Source organism: Nematolebias whitei, chromosome 13 (genome assembly GCF_014905685.2).
Source record: "Nematolebias whitei isolate Nwh7 chromosome 13, NemWhi1, whole genome shotgun sequence".
Taxonomy (NCBI): Eukaryota; Metazoa; Chordata; class Actinopteri; order Cyprinodontiformes; family Rivulidae; genus Nematolebias; species Nematolebias whitei.
This window is the reverse complement of record NC_056510.1, coordinates 23,168,080-23,185,992: the sequence shown is the minus strand read 5'-3', so window position 1 is coordinate 23,185,992 and position 17,913 is coordinate 23,168,080. Positions and strand designations below refer to the sequence as shown.

General features: G+C 39.0%; 1 protein-coding gene across 1 annotated transcript in view; it reads right to left on the bottom strand.

The window, feature by feature from the left end:
- Positions 1-8,179, bottom strand: part of egfl6 (EGF-like-domain, multiple 6) — a 16,562-nt gene extending 8,383 nt beyond the window's left edge. The window contains exons 1-5 of the mRNA XM_037686478.1: positions 8,083-8,179; positions 4,596-4,702; positions 4,242-4,334; positions 2,542-2,661; positions 2,319-2,438 (exon numbers count right to left, since the gene is read on the bottom strand). Coding sequence (XP_037542406.1) covers positions 2,319-2,438; positions 2,542-2,661; positions 4,242-4,334; positions 4,596-4,702; positions 8,083-8,156 — 514 coding nt within the window. The 5' untranslated portion in view covers positions 8,157-8,179. The remainder of the gene's footprint in view (positions 1-2,318; positions 2,439-2,541; positions 2,662-4,241; positions 4,335-4,595; positions 4,703-8,082) is intronic.
- Positions 8,180-17,913: the final 9,734 nt, after the last annotated feature.

Sequence of the window (17,913 nt, the reverse complement as noted above, 5' to 3'; positions counted from 1 at the left end):
GGATGGTATGGTATGGGATGGTATGGTATGGTATGGTATGGGATGGTATGGTATGGTATGGGATGGTATGGCATGGGATGGTATGGTATGGTATGGTATGGGATGGTATGGTATGGTATGGTATGGTATGGTCTGGGATGGTATGGTATGGTATAGTATGGGATGTTATGGTATGGTATGGTATGGTCTGGGATGGTATAGTATGGTATGGTATGGTATGGGATGGGATGGTATAATTTTCAGGGAATTAAGAATTTGTTTTAGTCAAAAAACAATTTGTAACTTTTGCAGCAGATTAGAGGATTAGTTAAAATTTTCATCACAACAAAATAATTTATTATGCTGAGATACATTTATTTAACAAGCCCCGGTTGTTCTGTTGAAATGCACTTTTAAAATTAACAGAGTTGTATAACTTAACCAGTTAATGAAATCCATTCAAATGATTTGCAGTTTCAATAATTACAAAAATCAATTCAATCAATTGCTGCAAGTAATCCAGATCAGTTGAAGTGAAACCAAAGTTTAGACCCACCGTTTCCTTCAACTGAAACAGATGTGCACATTCAAACAACACAAAGGAGTTCAATCAATTAGTAAAAGAAAAAAAAAAAAACAACAACTTTGCACAGAAATCTACACAACAAATAATCTGAATTAAGACAACACAGACTGGTGTTAGTTGAATTAATTTGTGTCATGTAGATTTCACAGTGTGGAATGTTAAATATGCTAATTTAAACAGGCTCAATAAGCATCCATCCATCCATCCATTTTCTTTACCCGCTTGTTCCATTTTGAGTCACGGGGGTCGCTGGTGCCCATGTCCAGCAATCACTGTGCGAGGGGCGGGGTACACCCTGGACGGGTCGCAAGTCCATCACAGGGACACATAGAGACAAACGAGACAAACAACCATTCACTATCTCACTCACACCTAGGGACAATTTAGAGTTACCAATCAGCCTAACATGCATGTTTTTGGTCTGCGGGAGGAAACCGGAGCACCTGGAGAAAACCCACGCATGCACGGAGAGAACATGCAAACTCCACCCAGAAAGGCCCCTGGACCGGGGTTTGAACCAAGGACCTGCTCGCTGAGAGGCAGCAGCTCTACCAGTTGCGCCACCGTGCTGCCCGCTCAATAAGCAAAAATATTTAAATCTCAGCTCATATTACACAAAAAAACAAACTTTGTATGACAGCTATACTATTAGCTTTAACTGTGACAAAACATCATAATTTAATAACTTTGCTTTTGGGATGTTTTTGGCCCAGTTTGGCCATTTAGTCATCCTGGTTCAAAAACGTTTTATTCTTAATAAAAGACAAAAAGTAGCACTATCCTCTGAACATTTAACAATTTCCATTAATTCGGAAATGTTTGCTCATTCATCAAGTTTAGCCAAACAAACAGGAATGAGCGCTCTGTCCTGCCCTCCTGTTGCTTGTGTATCTCTGTAATGATGTTGCACAGAAACCTGCTGTTGTCTTGTCCAGATGTGTGCCTCCAGGGGTTCCAGCAGAGTCACTAATCTGCAGATGTGCAGGTTTATAACCGCTGGGATCTTAAACAACATCTCTTTCCATTACAGACAATGTTTGAAAAGGTTTGAACAGCTGATTGCTGGTTTATAGGTTGTCCAACACTCACAAGAAACATTTTGTTTAAAAATGACGATAAAGTCACTAAAACTTTTGACTCAGTGCAGAACAATCCTCCAGAAATACACAGTCAATAGTAAATGTTTAACATTTTATTCAGCCATGAAGTTGATTTACTTGAATTTCAAATGGCTTTTTAGCCCCTTGATAAATATCTGGGCTTACTATGCTAAGTTTTTACTGCAATTGGTGCTGGCCATTAACTATTAAACTATTTAAATAAGACTGAAACTTTATGTGACATACAGTAAATATTATGTCTCTCCCAAGATTATCTTTTGTGCAGCACGTCTGATCGTGATTAATTCTTGGTACATTTTCAAAGTAAAAGCCCATTTTGTTGGCAATCTATTTTTAAACATGTTGAGCACGAGGAAATATGATCATCTGGGTGTAGTATATTACTTCCCCTGTGTGTGTGATCGTGCCGTTCTGGCTCAGATACAGCTGAAGAAGTTTTGTGGAAAGACAAAAAAAATCTTAATTGCATCCATGATTCATGAAGCAGGCAGGCCAAAGCTGTAACTGTTCCCATATGATTCCATTTATGTGACAGTAAAAGCCCAAATCTCCATCTTTCCATCATTTCTTTATTGGAAAAGAAAACTTATACTGGATTTATGAATAGGTATGTTGCGAGTGTGGCAGCTCACCTACACATGTTCTTTCATCTTGTCCCAGCTGAAGACCTGGAGACGGGCAGAGGCAGCGGATCTCCCCCTCAACGTTCTCACAGCCGTACTGACAGTGAGCCAGTGAGCAGGTCCTGGAATCTAACACAAGTAACTCACTTTCACAACAATGCACACTGTATTCTGCTGTATTTTAAGTGTGTCATCCCAAGATGTGAAAAGACTGCTGCACAGCAGGACTCACTGGTACAAGATGCATCAGGCATGAGCATGTATCCATTGAGGCAGTAGCACTTGTAACTACCATGGGTGTTCATGCAGCGATGCTCACAAGGACGAGGTTTCAGGCCACACTCGTTCAGATCTGGAAATAAGAAAAGTTGCATCCTGTTTGCTAAAAGTTATACATTTATGGTCATCAATTCATTTAAATACATTTAAAAACTGGTTTTATTTGCTAAAAATTAGATAATTTTGTAAATGTTTATGAAGCATTGACACTCGTGATCCATTTTTCTTCCATATGGTCTTGCCGTGATTCTCGTCCTGCAGTTTTCAAGCTAATCATCAACCAAAATGTTCAGCTCTTTCAGGACAATCCTGCTATGACTTTTGGTATTGGTGCAGCTTTAGCTTTTTCAAATATTTAACCTTTTCTGCCATTTATTTTCTTATATAAAATGAATTGAGCTAATTTTACATCCTTTAAATCTTTATATCTGTTTAGAACCTTTTACTGCTCCTTTCACATTTTGTTCTGCTTCAGCTTCTTTCAGCTTCCTTGTGCAAATTTAAACTTTTTTCAGCTACTTTCAGCTAATTTTAACTGTTTTTTTCAGCTGTTTTCTGCTCCTTACAGGATCTTTCTGCTACAATTTTTTTGTGCTTCTTCTAACTTCGTTCTGCTAATGTCAGCTTGTTATGCTTCTTTCAGCTTCTTTCTGCAAGTTTTAGCTTTTTTCTGCTATTTCAGCCACTATTTAGCTGTTTTATGCTAATATTAACTTTTTCAGCTAATTTCACATGTGTTGCACTCGTTTCAGCTATTTTTAGCCTAATTCAGCACAAATGTGCTGCACTTCCTTCTGGTATTTTAAGCTTATTTCGGTTGTTTCAGCTACTTTTCAGCTGTTTTTTTTTTCTAATTTCAGGCTTTTCAGCTAATTTTCACTTTTTTGTGTTGATTTATTCTTATTTCAGCTTAATTGGACAAACATTGTTCTTTCTGTTTTCTTTTGCTAATTTAAGATTGCTCTACCTTTTCAGCTAATTTCAGCTGCTTTCAGATTAATTCAAGTTTTTCATGGTAATCTGTGCTACTTTCAGCAAAATTAACTTCTTTATGCTAAATTCAGCTTGTTATTGCTATTTTGGGGTGTAACTGGGACCTTGAGTACACAAGTTCATTCCACCTCATGCACCACATGTGATGCAAATGAAAATAAAGTCACCTTGAACCTTATGCGCCATTCGGCTTTTTTCTGCTAGCAAGCTTTTTCTGCTATTTCAGCTTCTATTTGGCTTTTTATGCTAATTGTAGCCTTTTCAGCTAATTTCACACAATTTGAACTCATTTCAGATCTTTCTACTTCCTTCTGGTAGTTTAAGCTTCTTTCGGACTTTTCAGCTATTTTCAGCAAATTTTTGCTAGTTTCAGATTAATTAATTTTTTTTGCTATTTTCCTAATTATTGTGCTCATTTCTACTTATTTAAACCTAATTCAGCAAATATGTGTTCTTCCTGCATTCTTCAGCTAATTTAGGCTCGTTCTTCCATTTCAGCAACACTCAGCATGTTTTTTTAAGCTAATTTCAGCTGTTTTCAGCAAGTTCTTCTGCAATAAGCATTCACACTGCATTTTTGCAGAAAATACACTTTCTCTCGTTTTCATTTCAATCTATCCCATGTTTTTCAGACCCTCTTCACTGACCTTGAATACCCACCTTGATTACACGTTTTTCCGGTGTATCCAGGGAAACACTTGCATCTGTTGGGGCCAACACACTCTCCATGTTTGCAGCCGTGCTCACACTGAGCTGGTAAAACATTCAACATGAAAAAAATGTACCAGAAATATTAGTGGTGGAGACTGATGGACCGTATTCAAACCGCACATTTCTATTAGTCAGGCATTTCCTCCATATTTTGTGGTTAATAAAATCTAGTGAAAATCAACAATATGCAGGATTTTGAGGCAGTATATACTGACTCCTCTCTGTAACTATTCTTTTGTAATTCAAAAAGCGTTTTGTGAGTTATGCCAAAAAATACTCAGCTTTGATTTGGACACTTCTTACCCTCGCACTGCCCTTTACTGTTTTTCTTCCAGCCATAGCAACACTCAAGTCTCCTGCCATAACGACACACGCCTGGCTGGTTTCCAGTGGGGACTTGACGAAGGTGCCTTTGCAGAAGAAAGATGGTAAAATAACACAATTTTATTTAAAATTAACTTTGATTAAAGGAAGAAACATACAATACCAAACTGCGCATCACTGTGACCAAAATATTACCTCAGCAGCCACAAAAAAACACTGACAGTTACAAGACCTTTACATTCACAAGCACTTAAAGTGATAGTTCAGATTTTTTGAAGTGGAGCTCTGAGGGTACAGTATGAACAGTTACTATCTTACCTGTTGTAAATAACTCTTTGAATGACCTCAGTTTGGAAAACTTGAGTTTCACAAGCTAATAAAGAGTTTGAGCAAAGCCAAAATGAATTGTTGCTGTCCTAAAACAATTCAAATTCAAAAGTTTTCTTTGTGGCACATCTGTTTATTAACTTTTACCTTTAGATCTTTAAGTCATTTTTACATTGCATGAATTTTTACATAGATTTATTATTATTTGAAAGCATAAATAGTAACAGCTAATAGTAACACTTTAGTGGACTGTGGGCCGATTACAGAAGGGAGAATGTATTATTTCTGACAGGATAATCAAGCAGTGCGAAACAAACTGTTTATAAAACACTGTTGGAATGAACCACAGAAAATTTGAGACTGGAGTTGTTTTAGAACGGCAGGAATTTACATTGGTCCCCGCTCAGGCTATATGTGTGTCAGTCCAATCAGATTTAAGATGATCTTTACAAAACATTTCAAAGTTGGAACTAGGCACCTGCAGAGCACCTCAGTGTGATGTGTGAACAGAAACGGCCATTCGCTTTTGTGGCACAAAGCAAGACAGCACCAGAGCTGAAACAGTCACCATGAGAAAAGATCAGCTGGCTTTGTGGCTCAGTAATGTTATGAAATGATGACATATAATTTGTGTGACCACCTGGTTGTGGGATTAAACAACAACCAATAAAACTACTATACACCTTATTCCTGGGGTCTCTACCGTATAAATGATTATGAGTACAACTTCCTGTCAGACACAGGAAGTAGCAGTAAGCACTGGTTAACTATGGTAGTGGAGCACGGACCTTGGTTGATTTGAAAGTAATTTGTGTTCAAACAAATAAAACAATGTTTTTGTTTTGTTTACATTTATTTAACAACCATAAAGTTTACTAGAGTAGCCTTACAGAGTACCTGTTGTGTTCGTGGCTGCACGAACAACCAGACCAAACTAAATCAGTGGCTACATTACAACAGTGTTTGGAACACGGACTCAAAACAAAAAGAGCGTTCCTGCGAATAGCAACATAGTTTCCATCTCCTACCTACAGATGAGGAGTTAAGAAGAATGTGGCTGAAAAATGTGAACTTGAAGAGACCACCCAAAACTTTGTTTGTGTGCTCATTTCACTTTGTTGACGAACGGCCGACGGAGGAAAACCTGCATCCTACTTTGTGGCTGGACTACAATAAACCACCGAAGAGACGCCGGGTCTTCAGAAGGATTGAAAACAGTGTGACGAGAATATCAGGGATGATTTCAAGTGTATGGAGGACACGGCATTATAGTATTTGTTCGTCTTTGGTATTACAATTTTCTCTGCAATTAACCCAAGCTCGGTGATGGAGGACTTTAAGGCTTTAGCTGGGCTCTATGTCTGCTTGAAGGTAAATAAGATTGTGCCCCACCTCTATTAACAAAATGTCACTGGCCTTATCACTGTGTAGCTACTAATACACCTCAGAGCTTTTCAGGTTGTTCATTGCTTCACCGTCAGAAGAACCAAGTGAAGTAGCTAAATATGCTAGTAGATGTAATCTGCAGCCGCTTCTTCAGGTCGTCCTCCATCGCTCGTCCTCAGAAGGCGGCGGTATGATTATATTGTCCTGTTGGAGATCTGACAGGTGGTGTTCCTACATGTTTAAATTAAATCCACAATGCTCAGAGAAACTACAGCTCATACTGGTTTCAAAAACACAACGTTTTGAAACCATTAGTGAAAAGGTCAGACTTCAGGGGTATCTGAGGCAGGCTTGAAACACAAGAGTCAGGGTGGCTTCTGGGCAATACCAGATGGCTAGGCCTCAGACTGACGAAGCCTCTTGGATGAAGGGCGAAACGTTTCTTTTTAACAAAAAAAACGAAGTCCAGATGACATGATTCAACCGTTTTTGTTACAGCTCGTACTGTTAACACATAAACAAATGCTGGTTCTGGTCCATGACGGAAGTCGCACGCATAATTTACGCAAGGCAGCATGGGAGCTAGGAATAAGGTGGATACGGAGAAAAGGTTAACTCATCTGAGTTCTGCTCCATGGCTTTTTATGTTCCACGATGCTCCTCTCTTCATTTCCACAACTACGCAGGATGTTTTCCATTCCTTCCGTGATTTGCCAATGGTCAGAGGTAACGTCTAGTTTTTGCAACCATTTCCCAGACGTGCTTCTTGAAAGTACCTAAACTGTTATTCATAACTCAAGTCATTCACAATTTTTCAAAGAACCTCACTTTAACAGGTCTGAGCTATCTCTTGACACTCTTCTATCTTTATGTTTTAAATCAATTTACTTTTTAATCATGGCTTTGAAAACAAACAGCTCATATAAAGTATCTCCTCACAGGCTTGGTCAGTGATAGAAGTGAGGCTCCCCGTGGAGACAGGATGTAAAGTAAAACACACAAACCAGATGCTCCACACACTGATACCAAACGCATAACTCAAATTCACCTTGAACTTTTTTTGGGAGTCTTGTTACTCAACTGAGATGCAAATCTAGTGTAGCTGTTAAGGAGTTAGCATTACAACTGAAATAACCTACAGCAAACAGATTGCATTGCAAGGAATGTATTTTTAGCTAGCTGAATAAATTAGTCATGCTGCAAATCAAAAAAACTGTAGCTTTCAGCATCATTAAATTCACTTTCAGGTACAGAAATATAAACATTGATATCCCAGATGTTTAGGTGTTGTGGTAGTTGGAATGGTAAAAACAGCTTGGGCTCCAGTGGGACTGAAGGAATCTGAGACTTGACAGAAATCAACAGGAATAGCCCACAGAGAGGCGACCCCAAAGTGTGACAGGTGCTCTTCGGTAGTTAACAGTTGCTGTGCCAGATTTAGCAAACACACACTCACCATCCTCTGCCGGAGCAACGGGGTACACGCCTTCAAAACTACAGATTCTTATGTAAATGTTTCAATTGCACAATTTTATGGGAAAAAAAATGGTGTCATTCTTTAAATCCCATTTAGAAATGGAAGAACTAGAAGTAAGAAGTTCTCTCCCCACAAACTTCCAGTAAAGGCACTTACAGTCAAACTCATACACTCTTTTTGTTTTCTATTTGAGACAAAATCAGTATTCAAGCATGGCTTGCACTTGCTGCAGATCACAAACACAGAACCCATGCTCTGTTACTCTGAATGACTTACCTATACGTTTGTGTGCTGCCAGAGGAGATGTAGAGCAGGAGAAGAAACCCAGCGATCAAAGTAAACGGCTGCATGTCTGACACTGTGAGCAGCCGGGCTGCTTTGTTTCCCAGGAGGCTGACTTAAGTTTAGTCTGGGAGTTCTGACTATTCCTCCCAGGGCTTTACTCTCATTAAATAAGCTTAGACAGGAGCAGGTCTCACTGCAGCTTTCACACAGGGACTTCTGGATGTCATGAATCTGTGCAGAACACAAAGTCAGCGTCTCCTGCAGAGTTGAAACAGTCTTTTTGTCTTTTTTCCCCCCTTTGCTACACTCTGTATCCCATAATTTGCTTCCCCTTCTTCCTTTCTGAAATTCCAGAGGTGGGTTGACACTTTGTGAAATGGCACAGCTCTGAGGCAGATAACTTTTGGGGGTGGGTTTGGAACTCGGGGGTGGGGATTTTCTGCGGGGTTCTCCTTTCTTTTTGCAAATCCAGACCACAAGAAACGTTTGAGGAAAAAGAAGAGGAAAGCGTTTGGTTTTTATGGTTTTGTTTACACAATGTTAACGCCAGGGCAACCCCTTTATGGATTTTCAGTTCTATGCTAAAATAAACCTATGTATTTGGTACTTCATGGTTTAACCTCGCTGTATTTTTAATAATTAGCTGTATTGTGTGGAGCTGCAGCGTGCAGAGGCCTGTCATTAGCAGCCGCGGCACTCTTTGATGTGCAGCTCACAGGTTGCAAATAAAGCTCTGCTGTCTGTTTCACACATGTTTATTTCCAGTTCAGCCGTTAATGTGTTCACTGAGTTTGCATAAAGTCAGCTCTGACATCTGATCCTTCTTGTTTGTTCCACTACGAATCATCAGATCATGTTTCCACGAGAGCTGCAGGATTTACCAAATATCAGTTATTGTTGAAAACCTTAAATGTAAAGTCCTTTTTGCAGTCAGCTCAGAGTTTGTTCCATTTACATGAGGGTGCAACTCCAGGAAAAGAAGCTTAATGCACTTATATGAAAATTGCAAATGGAAGCCTAAAATGAGAGGGGAAGTCTGTGGTTCAAAACTGCAAGCAGACGATTATTCTACCAGACGTCCAACTCATTCACATGCCTGAAGTGTCGAGTTTCAGAAAAATCTGTTTTTGTCTCCTCATTTGTTGTAGTGATATTTCTTTTTTACTCGGATGTATCTATTAGCACCAACCTTCTGTCAGGGGGGTGTACTCTGGAATTACAAAAGAAGATATCCGTTAATGTGCATCACAAAGGCAAAACATACAGGCGCGCAGATATTACTTTGACATTTACTGTAAATTAAGTAAAAAATCTGTGTTGTTTATATGTGCCACATGTTTCAGCAGTTGATGCTATCAATCATCCTGGCAAAATATCACTCAGAAACCTTAGTTACAGTGGAAATTGAGTGTCATACTAAAGCAACATTCTTAGCAACAATGTTGAAAAATAGTTAAAGCTGCCTTCAGCTAACTCTCATTGGGACCCCATCAATGAACTCTGTATCCCTCCTGTGGTGGACTTGGATTGAACACCCAGAAGAACAGACAGACAGAGTGGGTCTGGTTACTATACTTGAGCTGGTGCATATTTGATAAACATCTCTTCTTCATTTGAACTGATAATAAATAACTTGATAAACTGGACAAAATAATAACCACTTTTGAAACAAAATTCCAAAGTGAATGAACTACTTGTCAAATTAGTTAAATTGTCTAAAATCCAGCTCAAGTAAGTAACAAATAAAACTTTTGCTCAAAGATGTTCCACTGCCCTTAGATACATGTGAATCATTGCTTTACATTAAGTCACTGAAAGCTTAATTATCGCTTTATGTCGACATAGTGGTACAGTTATTACCTCTTAATGAGAAGGTTGCAGGATTGAATCCCGACCCGGGCCCTTTCTGGGTGGAGTTTGCATGTTCTCTCCGTGCATGCGTGGGTTTTCTCCGGGTACTCCAGTTTCCTCCCACAGACCAAAAACATGCATGTTAGGCTGATTGGTAACTCTAAATTGTCTCTAGGTGTGATTGAGTGAATGGTTGTTTGTCTCTATGTGTCCCTGTGATGGACTGGAGACCTGTCCAGAGTGTCCCCCGCCTCTCGCACAGTGATGGCTGGACATGCGCACCAGTGACCCTCACGGCCTGAAAAGGAAGAAGCGGGTAAAGATAATGGATGGATGATCTTTTTATCTTGTTTGGTTAAATCATTCTCCAGAATATCATTCTCCAAAGTCGTATTCTTAAGTGCGCTGTGTCAGTTGTATTAACTTTTGTTGACTCTATTTCAATTCTGTTTTGTATTTTATTTTATTTTATTCTTTTGGCTGCTCCCTTCTTCAAGGGTAGCCACAGTGAACGAACTTGCATGAAGCTTTGGCAACCAAATTAGTTTTTACGCCATGATGCAACCACCAACCACTGAGCTACCTCAGCCCTCTGTGTGGAGCAGAGGGCTGTCATCTCAACAGATTAATGTGTTCAGGATGCAGTTTGTTTATGTAATGTATTTTAAAAGACAAATTGTCTCCTACTTTAACAAGAGTTATAAGTGTGGTAAAAGCTTCAACCTTTTTTATTCCTCATCTTCACCTGTTACATCATACCATCCTCTTAAGTATGTATTAAGTAAAGTATGCTTCTTTCTGCTCACTTCTTCAGGTGTCATCACATCAAGCTAATCTGCATGAAAGATTTGGCAATTTATTTTATGCTGGATGCCCTTCCTGACGTAACCTGGTCTCAAACCTGCAACTTCAGGATTACAAGACTGCTGCACTGTCCACCAAGCTACTGCAGCCACATACACTGTATTAAGTATCTATCAGAATGGTGGCCACCTGGCAAATAACAATAACCATGTCAAAAATACTGTAATCCATTACTTTCGAAGCAATGACTTATGGGAGTTTTAAACTGTTAGAATTCAAATTTAGCTGTGCAGCTAGTTTGTACACAAACAGGAACAAGTGAAAATTGAGGTTCTCCTGTTAATTTTATTTCTATCCACCTCAAAAACAGTGCGTCAGCTTATAATGATGATCATTCCCATTTATGAAAAAAAAAAAAAACTTGCTAGATATTGTTTATTTAAAGAGATAGTCTGATTAATTTTGAAGCGATGTTCTGAAAAATAGTACTTTAATAACCATGATTATGAAAGTCTTATAGAGAACAACATAATGACGTTCACATGAGTTATGCTGATGGTTAGCCACACTTTTTAAAAATTGTTCATAGGCTTATTGTTTATAAAATAACTTCTACTCAAAAATATCATACTGTTGTGATAGAAACCTAAAACCTAGCTAAAATACACTTTGGCATGTTTATTTAGCTGGTCCCTGTTTAATCAACCGAACACCTTCCAAACTACTTAAATGTCAATGTCTTGAGGCTGTTGAATGCATCAACCTGCGTCTTGTCCGTTGAAAGTTTTACTGAACAGTCCAGATGGGCTGATACAGCTGGCAGCCTCAGGACATGAACATTTATTTAGTAACACTGATATCTTTATTCTATAACTCATGAAAGGGTGCTGCAGCCCCACCAGGCTCTAATTTCCATGTAAACTATGCGGTCTATGATGTAAACATGTCAGCTTTATTATTGGGTGACTGTCTTGGCTAACTTTTCAGCTTTTGACTCACAAAATAAAAGTTGCGGAGGCTGGTGACCCTGTCTAATTGATGGCTGAAACGTACAAACAAGCTATTTAAATAACAAGTCCCCGAGCCTTTTGCTAACACACAATTAAACACACACATTGTCCAGTACCTGTTACATATTTCACTATATGTCTGACATCTCAGGCATGTTTACTGTGTTGGAGATGAGGTGAGTTGAGAGAATCTGATGAGAGAAAATTGTTACAACAGTGACCCCACATGTCTGGATGAAACTTTTTTTTTTTTAAAACATGTTAAAAACAGAAAATGCATAAAAACATTTAACTGGCAGTCAGGATAGGAGCTGGTCAAAACGCTTTAGAAGAAAATTGTTGAATTTTATTGGTAAAGGCCAACCTTTACAAAAAAGTACATTTTAAATACACACAATATTTTTTTGTTAATCATTTGACAAATATCCAAGACAAAGATTTCTTGCTTAGTGACTTGCTAAAAACAAGTTTTTTTTCCTCTCTACTGTATTACAATAATACTATTAATATTTTTTTTACCTCAAGTCCAACAAAAATAGATTTTTCTTCTTCTTTGAAGATGGACACACTTTTTTTTGCCCATTTAAAAAAAGTAGCACATAAAAAAACGAGTGTTCATACTGTATTTCCTCAACCTGAGTGGTGTTTTATCTATGTAACTTAAATATGTACCTTTACAAAGCTCATTAATATTGTGACTTGATTCATTTCTGACACCAGAGGTCTCTGCCTGCTTGCTCTTTGAGTTGATTTACTACAACGCAGCAGAAATGTGTACACTTTGTGCTAAGTAGCTATTGATTGCTGAACTGTGTACTCTGATCCATGGACTTTGCTGCAGCCAAGTACTTGTGACATAAATAATCAAGGATGAATTAAACTAATATTTGATACTTTGTTTTTCTATCATTTACAACTGGCAATAAAATGGCTTAAGGACTCTTTTGTAACATTGTTGAGCCGTAAGAAGCATCTCCCTGTTACTTCCTACAGATACTTCATGTCAGCTTGTATTTCACATAATGCTGTTTAAAATCCCACTCAGTCTTATTCTACAGTGTGGATCATCTTTGTTCTTTTGCATCTACTGTACCCACTGTGAGCAATAAGCAAGGCTTTTACTATAAAAGGAGAAAACAATGATGAGTTATTTTGAAAGGGATGTATGCACAACCACATCCTGCTCTGCAGCGTTAGCAATAAATGCACAGCAGGCAACACTGTTCTATAAAAGGCCCATGATCTTTAATGGTAAGATGGTTCCTCGTTGGAGGTAATGTGCCCACTGCTGTCTTGATTTAACTATCATAGTTGCATGTGGAAGAGCGGTTTGGCTTTCATTGCTGTGCTTCCTGTTAGTTGTGCTCAACTAGTTCAGCAAAACTGTTGCACAACGTGGTTCTTGCTAAAACTGCATTACCTTTGGACGTTCCGCCATGGTTTGAGGAAGGGAGCTGCAACTTCCACTTGCAAAAATAGAAGTGGCTGAAAACCCTTTTTCGGGTCATGCATTCTCTTTCTGAGTATCTATCAAGCACGGTTTGCTGAAGTTAAAGGGGTGGTTCAGAACTTTTAGAGTGGGGTTCAGTGAAAAGGTAATGAACACAATATATTTGTAGGTAGCTCTTTGAACAGCTACAGTTTAGTTCTCACCAGATTGTTCAGCTAGCAGCCTAACAGAGCAGGTACAGTACCAAATAGTCTGGCTGCCATCTTAAAACAACTATAATTTTAAATATTTCAAAGCAGTTCATGTTAACACTGTTTTATAAACTGTCATACCATCATTAAGTTCGTATTACATGGTTAATTTGGCAGAAATATTATGACAAACCTGCCAGAAAGGCATCCCGAAGCACTAGCTGCTGAACAACCATGAAGATCTAAGAAAATAACCGAGTGTAATGGGAAAATAATAATCATTTAAAGATTTATAACCCTTTGCTTAAATCATATGCTTTTTTTTTATTTAGATTTGAATTGTTTTAAGACAGTAGCAATCTACTTTGAGCCTTAACTTGTTTGGATTAGCCGTTAGCTCGCCAGACCAAATGTCAGTGGTTCATCTTTCCACAGGAGCCCACTTCAAAAGATCAAAACATTTGCTTTAATTTTAAGACAAAAGCCCAATTCAGTAACTGCAAGTGATACTGACTGTGTGCTTTCCTGCATGAACATGGAAATGAAACACACATTTAAAAAAATCACGTCACCCAGTTGTGAAGAACACAGACATTTGAGCTCTCTTTGTCACTTTAAAACTATAATTGTGCATTTTTATCTCCGTATGATCCAACAGAGACTTTTGTATAGATGATCTTAGATGCAGGTGCTCTTCCTGCCATGCCTTACAGAATGCACATTGACTTGTTGCTGCTAATTATTGCTGAAACCAGAAGAACTAGATAGGCACACCTCAGGGTATTCAGGTTTTAACACTTCTAGATAAGATGAATATGATGTGTTTAAATGCCGAGTTTAGCCTCAGCTGGACGCCTCCCATTCTCCTCTTTTTAATAATGCAGCAGCCGTTGTGCTGAAGCTGCTGGCGGAGGGTTTAATGAGGAAGCATTAGAGCTCTCAAGAGGGTGAACGTGTGGTTAATTATCATTCCGTGCCTGGAAGGAGACATCAGAGTGAAATATTAGGTTTGTCAGAGCTGTGCTTCAGATTTTCTGCATTAAAGGCTGAGAATAAGTTTTGCCAGCATCAATAATGTTGACTTTTTGACAACTTAATGATAATATTTGCGTCTTTGTTCCAAGGCAGAGGGCTAGGTCACACACGTCATTACACATTGTGCTGTACCTAACATTTTGAGTTCTCTATTCCTCTGAAAGGGAAGTTCTCCTGTATACTTCCTGTACGACACCGTCTAAATCAGATCCCACCACCGTTAACATCACATAAACGTGTTTTAACTTACTGTCTCTAAATTAATAATGTTTATATCTTAGTGCATGTTACAGATATTGAGCTAAAATGTGGCACAATAGAAGTTGACAGTCATTTACACCTAATGTCTACGCCAGACACTATTATTATTATTATTATTATTATTATTATTATTAGACCTTTATTTATACAGGTTAGTTTCCATTGAGCCTCCAAGATTCATTTACCAGAAAGACCTGTTACATACAACATACAGGCAGATGAGAAAAAAGAGAACACGAGGGTGGAAGAAGCCAAAAAATAATCATGTCTCATACCATGTACTGGCTGGGAAACAGTATAAAAGATGCAAAAAAAAAAAAAAAAAAAAGACCTCGCAACATAAAACAGCATCATACAATGACATCATAACACATTTATGCAGAGGTCGACAAATCCGGTGAGTTATCCATAAACACTCCAGAAAGTTCCAAATTTCTGATAAGATGGTATCAGCATCATGGTTTTGACAAGGACACAGATGTCCTTGGGGGTGGGGGTGGGGGGGCAGAAGCTTCTGTTTACGTATCCTCCAGGAGCAATTTGATATAAGTTGGACTGTCCAAGGCCAGCAGGGAGGCCAAATTCAGATAAACAACAACTGTTTGGGCCGCCAGACTCTGTTTTCTGTCTGCTTTCAAGTTCTGCTGGTACAACCAATGGTGAATCCAAACAGCCAGATTTGTGGACATTCTGCCTGGTGCATGCTCGATTAGCATCCTCCAAGATTGACACCTTCATGCTGGCGAGCTCCAGGAGCCGCAAGTGGCCTACGATTCTCAAAAATCACGTCCAGTTTGCGGTTGAGCTCGTTAAGCATATGAGTCTGAGGCATGAATTAATCCTTCACATAAGGCTGGCAGCTTTTCCATGGCCGAAACTGCTGCTGATGTCTTCCTAATTTCTTGATATCCTAGGTATCCGCTGATTCCAATAAGCAGAAACCTGGTTATCATAAATCCAATAATGTACACATCCTCTACGTCCTCCACGGACAGCACATCATATTCCACTCTCTCCAGGAATCCATGATATACCCAACTGTGAGGGTCCATTCAGGGCATGAGGGCTCTCCAGCACCCTGTCGTCTGGTGGAATTTTTTATCAATTGTGTTGAGGGACCAGCTGACCAAATCCATAATAATTTTCGATTCGGAAGATGTGTAAAGAGAGGCTCTGAAGTTGACAGGACAAGAGAGCAAAAAAGCAGGAGGGAGGGAGCGACTGTCTTCAAAGAGAGAATGGTCAGGTGAGATAGATCAGTACTGCATGAGATTCTGCATTTAGTTTTATGTTCACGTTTTGATGAAAACAACTAAAACTCAGTCATTTCTAAACATGTGATGATCCGTCATGAAGAGTGACAGCTAGTTGAATTTGGGCCCAAAAAATCAGATCCGACCCAGTCACAGCCCATAGCCATCATTTCCAAACCCCACCCGACCCAACAAACTAACAGTAATTACAGGTCTGAACCCAACCCCCCACCCTGACATTTTTAATTAAGCTTTGACTGCTTATAATTATTAACGGTCGGTGGACATGAGTATCACAGTAAAGTTAGTTTTATGTTGGACGTTGGACATTGGATCTCCATGGCTTCAACAGTCTGTTCCTCTCCTTCGAGTTTGGCTGACCAAATTCAGATTGCCTGCATCGGATCGAACGAGAGGAACACACCGCTGAAGCCAAGGGGGTCGACACCACCCCGCCCTGCCCATCCAGCACATTATCATGGCCCGCCCCGCCCCGCCCTGAATTCGGCTCGGGTCGGGCTTTGGGCCCAGGTTAGAAATAACAGCTCTAGGTGAAATGCTTTCCATGAAAAATGCTTTTCCAGATTTATTTACAGTGTTTTCCTTGTGCGATGCTTAAAAGAAAATGTTACAGATTTTATTTTCTATGGTACATTTTATACTGACTCCACAGCAGAAGCCGTGTGTCAAGGAAGAGTGGATTTACTCCCAAAGCTGCTGTTAAAAAAGCAAACGTGATTCAGTTTACTGTTCACGCTGGAGGACCGGAGTTTAAAGCTGCCTTTTTGTTGCTTTGTCCTGCCCAGGTTTGTGTGAGGTGAATTACACAAGTGTGACTCCAAAAGAGGAGACCAGTGCAGTGATCTGGTAAAGTGTGTGCCTAACAGGATCAGACATGCTGTCAGATCACTTCCACTGGTTAAAAAATGTCTGATCTGTTATTACACACTTGTGCTGTCACCTGCAGTTCTAGATTACAGTGAGAATAAGTTGCGAGCTATAAAAGATGGATAATAAAGGCCTATCATTCCTTGAAGGAATGCAGTGGGAAGTCATGCCTACAGTATGTGTTGTTAACAACACAAAACCTGTTAAATTGACTCATTTATAGCCATTTTTGTGTTGCCTAATGTCAGCTAGCTGTGATGGCCATCTTGATCTAAACTGACTCCAAAAGTTATTTAGCTGTAGATTTACATTTAATGAACACTTTCTGAAAGTGTCATTAAAATCCACTTGCTAGTTTATGAAATATTTTGCTAACAGACAAAGCTGACTCAAAATATTTAAATGCAAAATTGTGAACAAAGATCTTACGCAATCTAAATATGTGCTGTGGATCAGTCTCGGCTACTATCACACCATTTTGAGGGGCATTTTTTGTAAAATTGGTTAAGTTACAGCCATGTTTTTTTTTTTCAAGGTCAGTTTCTGTGGCAGCCATTTTGAACCCAAAAGGAAATTAGTTGTAGATGTACAAACTAATTAGTTTTCACAAGTTTCTCTAAATTTCACCCAGTAGTAACAGACTAATACATGAACATAGACATCGACAAAACATGTTTCCCTTTGTCTTCTGTCTGTGGGTGTTAATAATAAACACCCAGCAGCTACATTTTAACCACTAATTATAGTTTGCTTATGTGCTACAAAATACATTTTGGTGCATGCAACAATTGATGCAGACCAGAGTGATGTTTGCGCATTACATCTCTGTGTCCCTCTGCAGAGATGCATCAAGTGGAAACAGACCACAACAAAGGGAACAGAGAAAATGTCATAAATAGCAGAAGTTGTAATGCGGAAACTTCTCCATCTTAACGCTCATTACCCCATTTTATGCCACGCACACACAAACACATACTATTTTACATAGATCTACAGGAGATGAAATTTAAAAAATCAGAATGTCATAGCTTTGGCTGTTTCAAAACCATGTCAAACATGTGTCCAACCCATACTGTTAA